Source organism: Colias eurytheme, chromosome 3 (assembly GCF_061535395.1).
Source record: "Colias eurytheme isolate Ceu_HAF_F1 chromosome 3, ilColEury1 Martin Lab GWU primary, whole genome shotgun sequence".
Classification (NCBI taxonomy): Eukaryota; Metazoa; Arthropoda; class Insecta; order Lepidoptera; family Pieridae; genus Colias; species Colias eurytheme.
In genome coordinates this window covers 10,003,425-10,014,656 of record NC_142982.1, presented here as the reverse complement: position 1 = coordinate 10,014,656, position 11,232 = coordinate 10,003,425, and the positions used below count along the sequence as shown (strand labels likewise).

General features: G+C 31.7%; 1 protein-coding gene across 1 annotated transcript; it reads right to left on the bottom strand.

The window, feature by feature from the left end:
• Positions 1 to 3,873: 3,873 nt before the first annotated feature.
• LOC149909927 (gustatory receptor for sugar taste 64f-like) lies at positions 3,874 to 9,919 on the bottom strand. Its single transcript, XM_090120148.1, has 9 exons — positions 9,916 to 9,919; positions 9,523 to 9,673; positions 8,387 to 8,526; positions 7,876 to 7,994; positions 7,384 to 7,506; positions 6,604 to 6,758; positions 5,798 to 5,966; positions 4,389 to 4,478; positions 3,874 to 3,939 (listed from the first exon to the last, which is right to left on the bottom strand). Exons 1-9 carry the CDS (start codon positions 9,917 to 9,919, stop codon positions 3,874 to 3,876), a joined length of 1,017 nt encoding a protein of 338 aa, XP_089976274.1.
• Between the last annotated feature and the right edge of the window lie 1,313 nt (positions 9,920 to 11,232).

The following is an 11,232-nucleotide window of genomic DNA, read 5'->3' as shown; positions in this document are numbered from 1 at the left end:
GTCCTTTCTCGGGTATCAAAATATCTCTATACCAAATTTCATGCAAATTGGTTCAGTAGTTAAGGCGTGATTGAGTAACAGACAGACAGACAGAGTTACTTTCCCATTTATAATATTAGTATGGATATAACGTATGACACTCACCACAATCACAGATAATATTATAGTACCTAGTGAAGTTTTCTACTAGTAGAAGAATGGTCTAAATGAGTTTTGTTGTTAAGTTTAAAAATAAAATAATATGGTACTGTAGATATATTGTGATTTCCATTGTTACTGGTATTGTAGATTTTTAAAATACAATTTGCTTTATTTAGTACAATAGAGTATGAAGCTCGAAGTTTCCGCTCCACAACGTCCATTATACACCGCCCTTTATCTTGAGTTATATGCAAATGGTGTCAAACTATAACTTGTTGTTTAGTGAAAAGTTTGATGTTAACATTGTAAGGTTTGGGTAATGTTTATTTGGCTTTTATAAACGGGAATCCTTTTAAATACGCTATTAGCTTCACCTGTATGTTTGTAATCGACTCTTAACTCGATTTTGACCAACTTTCAACCGATAGATTTAATTTAAACTCTGTATACTTACTTACGTATCAAGTATTGGTAAAAAACAATAATTTCATGAGTATCTAGCCAATAATTTATTGAACCCATATTTAGTAGATACTTACCTACTGTAAGTATCTAATGTATTTTTTTATCAATAATTACAACTCTCGACAAATATCGACCCACTTATGATCAAGAAATGTAAAAATCTATAAATAAAGAGAGTATTTCATAATATACAAAAATAAATAATCAACCAATTGAACGTCGCCTTAATTACTAAAACCCTTTCAATCAGCGTCAAATACATCATCTCGGCTAAAATTCGAACAACAAAATCATTGTTTCAATGGAATTCCTCGAAACAGGCTTTTATCAGCGCTTTGTGAATATGCAAATGTAATCTGAATAATAAATTCAGTAAGACAAGAGTATGCATCGGTTTTCAGGTGTTAAGGCGAAGCTGTGTGATACATTTTATAACTTTTATCGAAAAACACCTGCGCCTTGTTAAAGCCACATACATATTAGTTTGCATAAAGAAATGTAATTTAAAATGTAAACGCAATAAATAGTTATAATTTATATGGTTCTTTTAATTTAATTTATCTCTGTCTGAAAATGAAATATCTGCAAAATAGATTGCTGTTAAAATAAAATTCAAGGACTGAAGAGTATTGAAGTAAGACGTGCATCTGTGAATAAGTTGTGCTTTTAATGCTGTTATAAAAACCAAATTGAAAAGATGTTGATACCAACCTGACATTAATAAGGCAAATTCTTTTTAATTTATAATACTAGATGCTCCTCTCAATTGAAATTGAGTTTCAAACTTACTATGTAATACTGAGTCTCAAAATGACGTTGAAAAGCGCTTCTAAAAGAGTCTTGTTGAATGAAATATTTGAGCTTTAAAAAGTCACTCACATTTCTAAACATCTACATGTAAATCGTCATATAAAGAGTCATATGTAAATATTACAATTTTTTCTATCGTTTCTTTATTTTTAAAACGAGGAAAAATCCCTAATTCACCAACCCACGTCATAATATAAAAGCTCCTCAGGCCTTATAACATGATAACATGACACATGGGGTCTTCAAGGTTGTAATTTGTCAAAACACCGCCACGGTTTTGTTAAATGGTGATTCAAATTTCACCTCTCATAAAACAGTGAGTAATTTTATAAAGTCTTGCCCTGCCCTGTTTTTTCAAATAGTATTTGTACATTTAGCTTAGCATCTAGAAAGAACTTTTGATTTATCGAATGAGTAAGGATCAGAAAGAATTTGTTACATAGTTCAACTTCTTCTCTGCATATTGAACAAAAACATTGTTTATCTCAAAGTGATAAGTACCTCCAAATTTCACTATCAACTCCAATAACTATATTGCACACATAGATAATATAATATGAACGGAACAACACTTGACAATACCATACAATTTAACTTCCTCTGTCATCATTAAATCATCGTAAATTTCAAGTAATATTCCAATTAGTTCAGTCAATTTCCGACAAATTTGTTCCCAGTCATACAATTGAAATTTTAATTAAATGAAAATGCCATTAAGTTTGATTTTAATTATGAACACTTCGGTAATGAAGCAATATTTGTCTTCGTCATAATCAATGATTCCGGCAGCTCAATCAAGAGATTAATTTTGCTTTTATAGACTTCATTTCGATCATTACTTGTTACATCCATGGATATCGGGAAATTGATAAAATACTCAAAGAACCAGATAGTAGAATGGTTACTGAAGATTTCAGATGGGGTGGGAGTTCAATCCCCACGAAAAAACTTAAAAATATTGTGTATGAATTACATTAATTATTAAAATGAACGTAAGTCTATATGTACTATGTTAATTGAAGTGAAGTCCCGTGTCCCCGTAGTGGGGTAAGGGGCAGATGCATTATGCATACGATGCATTCAAGCGTTAGAATAAATGTTTGCAATAAAATATGGTATATGAATTCAAAATTTACCTTTTATTGCTAAAATAAACAATGTAATAGTTGGATATTTAGCTTTTCATAACATTTCTGGAGCAATTCTATAAAAAGCACAAAGAGGTAAGTATTACTAATCGATGGGAAATAATACATCTGTCTTTTAGAAACGTCAACATTCTGCTATCCATCATGAGCTTTCTCTGTTATCATCATATATATTTCCTGTATGAGGGTAAATAAAGACAAATGTTTTGTAAGCCGGCTACTCATCTACCAGCCGCAGGGACAATATTGGAATAATCTCGGTTGCACGGCGTTCGGAGCAATTTCATCAGCTGTTCTCTAAATTGCCCCTGCTTGCCTATACAGATACACATCACAATTAAGGAGCCAATTAAGGGTGTAATTCCAATATTGCCCCTGCTTCAGATAGGTGAGTAGTCGGTTTAAGACTGTAAGTTCTTTTATTTTCACCCATAGACATAAGACCGGCTACTCACGTACCTGCCGCAGGGGCGATATTGGTACAATCTCGGTTGGTCGGCGGTTGGAGTAATTTAAGTTGGTCTCTAAATTGGGCCTGCTTGCCTATACACATCACAATTAAGGAGCCAAATTCCAAAATTGCCCCTGCTGTAGGTACGTGAGTAGCCGGTCTAAGTTGAACATTGCAATGCTGAACAATTGTAGACAACTTTTTCATTTCGGCACACAACAATGTACTTAAACAAACGAAGCCATACAAAAGGCAATACAGAAACCGAGATTCACTTCATTAAAACCAATATGCGATATTACTGAACTTAACAATGCAAAATATCTTTGTAATACTTTTTAACGTGAATGATACTTTAGCGTAGGTAAATCCTCTGCATCGAATGAAGAGTATATTTTAGAATTTCACGTTGCGGATAAAAATTTGAGCAATATTTTATGCTGAGAGCACTAAGTTATTACAATGGATTTAATACAGTGAAACCGAAATGTTGGCGAAGGTGAAGAATCTTCATTTACAGAGTGGGTTGCGTTGGAATTTAACATTTGGATTGTATATTTTTAACTGGCACGTCGTAGTTTTTAACGTAAAAAAAAAATGTGGAATTCATAAAATAGTTTTTATCAAAGTAGACAAAAATTTTAAAAGTGTACCTAGACGTATCTACCTAAATACCTAAGTGTACCTAAATCAAAAAATTAAAAAAATCCTGGCAAAGTTGTGGGGTTTTACTGTAGGTATTTTGATCCACTATTGGGGAAGGGGCTGTTGATTACCCTGCATTAGATTAATATGACCAGTAACTACTTAGAATGTACATAATTTATGAAGTATAAAGAGAAATCCCATCTAGGTACACTACAGCGGGCTATCAACATTAAACTGCAGCATCACTAACTCGTAAGTAATTATTGTTCCCGCTACCTGTAAAGTACAATAAAAAGTTAATATTAGTTTTATAGAACCATCAATAGAATTGTCAATAGTGGTAAGATTAAAACAAAATAAAAAAAATGTACCTAATATAATAAATTGGAAATGCGACTGTACGTTTGTTTATTTGTGTTTCACATCGGAACGGGACAATTTTATTGAATGATTTTTGTATCTGGTGATAGATGTTAAGAAGCGATAGGGATAGAGTAACATAACTTTTTGCCCTGGTGAGGAAGTCATTCACTTGGGAATTTCAGCTGAAATCAAACCAGCTGATCGCATATGTATGTAATTTGTTACTGAGATAGATAATATAGTCCGGACTAGCACATAGCATATAAGCTACTTTTTACACGGATACTTACTATGAGAGTGAATCTATTCATATATTATATAGTCTTATAAATAGTAATATAAATTAATAATTTAAGACTCACAGAGAGCACGAGCTGTCGAGTGACGTAGAAAAAATTCATTCCAGTGAGTGCTACTGTATCCCCGTGGACTTGCTCGATGAACCTCTGCACCTGTCATTTTATTTTAATTATTATTTATATTTAAGAAGGAATATATTAATTTTTAAATAAATAAGACATAAAATAATAATATTTTTTGCCTAAAACTAAACCGCTTTCAAATGGATGGTTTAATTTTGTGCTGAAGCACTGGACAATATTTAGGTAAATCATACAAGGAACAAGCTTTCAAATGAAAAAAATTGTATAAAAATCGGTTCACCCAGATATTTCTAAGGTTACAAACAAAAAATATATATGTAGGTATATACTATATAGGTACTTAGTGGAATTGGGAACCTCGTTCTTTTGAAAACATTTAAGTAGGTGTACCTACTTAAAGTTTGCGATATTCTCAACTACCAAATTACAGATACTCAATTCAGCCTTTATTATACAATAAACATTATTTATACAATAATGTAATACTACATTTTTTCATGGTAAGTTTTTCTTTTTTATTTCGGCTCAACCCATGCGGAATCGGGGCGGTATAACAATTTATGGCAAAAGAACTGACAGATATCTACTTAAAATAAGTACCATATTTTTGTATGTATAAAAATAATGATTATGTTATAATTTATTTATTGTGTCTTAACAAATAATAATTTGTTAAAATATCTTCAATTTTTTTATTAAAATTTAACTATTATATTCAGAGAATAATAATTATTATATTTCCATGCTATTTATTTCGTTAGTATATAAACGGAATAAAATATGCACTTTATATGAAGCTAGTATCTTCCCACGCTATATTCTAATATTGACAAGCAAATAAACCTCCTTTTTATATAAATTCGTATAAACTGGGTTCCCTAGAAAATATTATAGCTTTTCCCTATAATACCCGCCCACTGTACTTTCTTAAGTGTTTTGGTGTAAGTATAAATTTATTTTAGTTCTCTACAATAAAGCAAAATTTCAGCTGCAGCATTTAATCTCTCTTTATATAAATTTCCACTTGAAAATATAGAATCTAACTGTAATATGCATTTCGATTAATCGAATCTATACAAATATTGTAAAGCTGAAGTTTGGTTGGTTGAACGCCCGTATATCTACGGGTCCGATTTCAAAATTATTTCAGTGTTAGACAGCCCATTTATGACCAATAGAAGCGCTGCAATGCTGGTTTCCACAGAGCGAGCAACCTCGCGAAGCCTCTTGCGCGCAAAGCAGCTTCATCTGTAGGTAATGACGTAGCTCCTCCCAAGGAAGTGACAGTCTGACAACTCTAGCAGAAACCCGCCTAATAATTAATTTTTTTCGCATACGTTTCGTAGGTACTGCCAGTATTTTAATATTATGTATGATAATACACTTACCTCAATACAATATACAGGTGAAGGTACGCTATACAAAGTCGGTGCGGCCACTAAAGAAGCGGCGTGAACCTTCGAAGCGATCAGCGACACGGCGAGCGAGCGAGCGAGCACGAACGTCAGTGAAAATGTAAAATACACTATGTGCTCATAGCCATTGAACGGTCTGAAACTATATTATAATATTATATAATAAATATAAATAAATATATAATCATTGCAGCCAAATATTTTTTAAGCTATTGCATAGCTTCTATCGCGGGCCTTGAGCGCGGGGACCGAATCCAGAAATTCCGTGACGAAAAGACCTCGGGCACGGAGGTGTGGCTTGAAGGCATAGCATGCAATAGCTTTACCGCGGCAGTCCCCGAGTGCCACACGTCTTTTTTTTTAGAAATCAATGACAATTTGCCAGATTTGTCAAACAACCCGGGTGAAGCCGGGGCAAACAGCACCTTATACATATATAAAAATAAAACACCAGTAATAAATAATTAATGTGCATACCCAAAAGAAGGCTCACTACATGTCTTACTCGTATTTTTGTGTATGTTTACACCATTTCTGAAAAAAAAAAAATAACGTGCACGTTTAATTTGTAGTATTTCATTCATCTTTTCTTCAAAATTACTTCTGCAGTTAAACTATTCGCTATAATTCGAATTAGATTATTGGTATCTCAAATCTCAACTTAACTAAAAGTGTTTTAGCTCGTAAGTTATAGATATGTACCAATTTCTATCCAATTATCCACATTCAAAACATAACAGTAAAAAAAATCATAAATAACATAATTTTAATATACTTACGCCAAGACATAATAAATGCGCAAACAGACGAAAAATAGATTACTAGCAAAGGCCACAAGAGTGATGCTGTTTATATAATCATCGAATATTTTAACCAGGCGCGTTGCTCTGCTGTAATCTTCTCTGAGGGCCTTCCAAAATGATGATGGGAGATACTGAAAGATATTCTTTAACGAATTATAATAAAAATAAAGAGTGTACTTTTTCTTAACTGACTTGATATTTTAAGTAGTCCCTAGGCGACGACAATGCAAGCATGACGTGGGTTTGCATGAAATGTCATGCTGCATGAGCGTTAAAAATATCAAATGATACATTTTAAAACAATCACGTCTAGCCTGCATAATAATATAGTTCAAGAAACAATCGCTTTTGCATGATAGCAACCGAGATAAACTATCATGCGTGCATGCACAGTTCAGTCAAAATTGCAGAATAGAAAGAAGAGCTTCATCAATCAACTACCAGCACGTTGTTTGCATGTCATTCATTTCAATCAATTCAATTCAATATTTTAATTTATGGCAGTACAGCTGCGTCATCGATCTATACGATCAAATCTAAGGATCAAATACATATACGATCATAATGCATGACACCACGTAACGTCATGTCAAGCTGCATTATCGTGAGGTTATAATTAAAAAGCATTCTGCATATATAAATTTGCAAACACTCCTTCTAAAAATTAAATATTAATGTAGGAAATTTCATATAGGTCAATGGAATTTCCTTATTATGGATAAAGAGTTATTTTCTCATGTAAAAAAATCAACATACCTGTCCTTCAACAGCAATTAATTTCTTGTTCACCTGTTCGATAATAGACGTCAAATAGAGACTTAAACAAATGATGTATACATGGGAGTAGTTCCAATTCATAGCACTCACTAGGTTGGTGAACTAGAACATAATATTATTAATATTTTAGAAACATTGTTAAGATTTAAATATTTTTAGTTAAAATGTTTACCTAATACGATAAAGAACGACGTAAAATTATAAGCTGTCCCGCGCGGTTTAAAGCAAGTATTTCCATAGCTTATGTGCTATTCTGGTACATAAGCTACATCATTGCCAAGTATCATCAAAATCAGTGGTCTATGCGTGAAAGACGAACAAACATACACATTACACAGATGTAATGAAAGCAAACTTTTTAAAAATGAACACTTGAAATCGTAAGAAGCAGAAAATTAGTAAGATAGACGGTAATATCTCATATTGTGTCAAGTATCAGTTTTCAAAAATTTAAATATGTAATATAATTACCATAATAAATATTCCGACCACCATGTTGTATTCTGACCCTTGTTCAAACATCCGAGGTAAGTGATTATCTACATAATCTTTTAATAATTGGTCAATATTGTTGTCGCAGTTCATTAAAACTGTAAATTTGGAGATAATTGAGAAAATGTGTTCCACTGCAAAAATAAATGTAGTATCTATAAATTGTTATATTCTCTACAGTTACAAATAACATGATAACGCTAGTGCTGGTTATATATGAAAAGCATATAAGTTTTTATAATATTAGTACACTGTCAGAAGTGAAACTTCTTTGGCAAGTCTCAAAGATACCAAAATCACCGTCTTACTCCATGACGTGACGGTATTGCCGTGACGTGATCTTGAAATTTTACTCAACGCGCCTAAAGAAGTTTGACTTTACAAAATTACATTGTAACACGTCCTGAAACCTATTAACATACTGCACTACCATACCAAAATTAGGTACTTTTTATTATTGTTATTTTTATTTTAAACTAAAGCTTCTTACTCAAAGCCAGACTCAATGTAGCAACAACAGCGATGACGCACTTGAGACGGATATATGGGTCTATGTATTCGTCCAAGCGAGACAGCAATACTTCCTTACTTAACATTTGCCATCGTCTTGCAAGGATTAGAAAGAGAATGCTGGTAACGAAAGTAGTACAATAGAAGTTGAAACTTGCTGAAAGAAAAACAAAAAATCAATAAATGAATCAATCAATGAATCAATCAACAATCAATCAATGAATCAATCAATTACTTAATAAACATTCATCGAGAAAAATTTTTAGTATAGGACGCTTTTTAGCCAAAAAAAAATATTCAATAATACATTATTTGAATATTTACCTATACTTGAAACAGTCACAGACTTCTTTATTAAGTTGACAAAGCTCAATACTGACCCCATGAATTGAATTAAACATATTAACAAGCTGTAAAAATGTCTCAATGAAAAAAAATTAAATCTGAAAAAAAAGATATTTTTTATTCTGAACAAGTAAGTACTATAATAATAGGTAGATTTGATGACTACTTCACAAAAACAAGGCATCCAACCAACCATCCATCATCTATTGATCCAACCAGAAATAGGATCGACTTAGCGCAATCATTGCTATTATTTTCACACTTTTTCTAGGCAGACAGAATATTTAATACCATATCCCCATATTTTCTACTATGATATTACTACTTTGATTAATGATCCCAGCATCATTCTAATACAAGAAGTACATCTATACTAATATTATAAATCTGAAGAGTTTGTTTGTTTGAACGCGCTAATCTCAGGAACTACTGGTCTGAAAAATTGTTTCGGTGTTAGATAGCCCATTTATCGAGGAAGGCTATAAGCTATATATCATCACGCTAAGACCAACAGGAGCTGAACACTGCGGGTAAAACCGCGGAGCACAGCTAGTAAAGTCATATTCAAATTCCGCTTTGGAAATTATCCCAGTAGTATTATAATATAGGCAATGCAAATTTAAAAGAACAGATTCAGACCTTTTCTTTTACACAGAGAGCGTCTTTTTAAAATTCAAGTTAACCCAATTATTCAAATCAATTTATAAAGGTTTAGGATTTTTGTAGCTTAGCCCAAATCACGACCTAACAAACCATTATAGACATTTTTACCTTATTTTCGAAATGTCGTTCTCTAGTACACCCAAAACAGGATTTAGTCCGAAACATTGGCCAGCTATAATTAGCAACCTTGTGGATCCTTGAAACGCTAAAAGTTGAGTTTTGAAGTTGTCTTTTAAATTCAGCTTTGCTTTATTTAAAACTGCAACAAACATACGATTTGAGAGATTCATAAAGGCAGTATTTTATATTAATTTTAGAGTTCGTTATTCATTAGAATGAACATATATTTTGTTTTTACCTCTTGTGTTTATTAAATTCAGAAACTTATTCTTCATTCTGGCTTCTCGTGTTGAAGGATTCCTTAAAAAGAAATGATTTTCAATAGGTAGTATATTTAATTACTTATTTACAAAAGTAAAAAGAAATACTGTTCACACTTACCCATTTTTCGAAGCTACCTCAATCTGTTTCAAATTTATCTTCTCTAATTCTTTATAGAGCTCGGAATGGGACGGCTTTTCTAGAAAAATAAAATGGTTAAAGTATATCTTAGTAAATCACTCATTAAACAAATATTCAGAAAGTTTTGATTACGTTGTGTTTTGTCTTTAACGTCGACATAAAAAAGCTTGTTCGACATCGTTACAATTTTTTATTCTTTCAAGTTGGTTGAAACGTAAATCTAAATTGCTATAGTTTGGTTTTAATATTGATTATCGTAACAAATCAGCATCAATGAAGAGTTAGAAAGTAGAGTTACAATACATTATAAAGACACTTTCAAGAAACTTTAAACACTATAAACAAAATTAATACAATTAGTAAATTATTAAATTTTAATGAATGGACACCACAATTAACGAGTTGCAGGTAAATATATTGAAATGGAAATCGGTAGGTAAATGTAACTATTTGACTATATATTTTTTTAACAAATTGTCTATTTTAATTGAATTGACTTTGATTATTTTATTTTGATAAAGCTCTAAATAATGTCCGCCTCGTAAAGTGACATTAATTTTATGTGGCCTCGATAATCAGTAATGTACTCAGAAAATATTAATCACATTTATGAATATTTCAGTGGAACTTTTATCAAAAGCTACGTTAATGTTAGTAGAAAACATAAAATTATTTTCGAATTGTTTACAAATTATTGGTTAAACTTCGACTAAATTGCTTTAACATGTTCAAATGAATAATTTATTCGGGAAAGTTGACTTTGTAAATGTTGATGTGTTATTTTAATGTACACATGTTCATTTAAGTTTTTATTTATATGAATAAAATCCATATTTTAAATACAATATTTTTATACGTAAAACATGCAATCCTGAAAAATATTTTAACCCTACAATAGTCGCGTATCTAATAGTGACGTATGAGGTCGCGTGGTCTGCAAGGGTATTATACCACTTTTAAATCAAGCAAAGTACCTACACAAATAAATTATAAAGTCTGTTTATATTTTATTTATAGATCTTCATTATTATACATTTTCTATTTAAAATAATCAACAAAACATACAACCATATATTTTATGATTAGAAAAAACTACAACAAAAAATACCGCCGGCAACCAAAAGCCGCGCGGTGTGATATTTCATAATTATTAGGAACTTTAGGATTAAAAGAAAAAACCCATTTAGGTGGTCGAAACCGTGTGACGCAGCTAGCTTACACATAGAACTGTTGGTCTTACTCTCAATGTAAAACTATAATTACTGCTCTAACTCAATGAAATCCAAGATAGATGTC

What these genes read in the sequence shown, in the direction of transcription:
- LOC149909927 (XM_090120148.1), bottom strand. An exon ending in TACATTGAGTCTGGCTTTGA is followed by an intron (nt 7,995 to 8,386) that starts GTAAGAAGCTTT and finishes CCAAATTTACAG; the next exon opens with TTTTAATGAACTGCGACAAC. An exon ending in TGGTCGGAATATTTATTATG is followed by an intron (nt 7,507 to 7,875) that starts GTAATTATATTA and finishes ATTATGTTCTAG; the next exon opens with TTCACCAACCTAGTGAGTGC.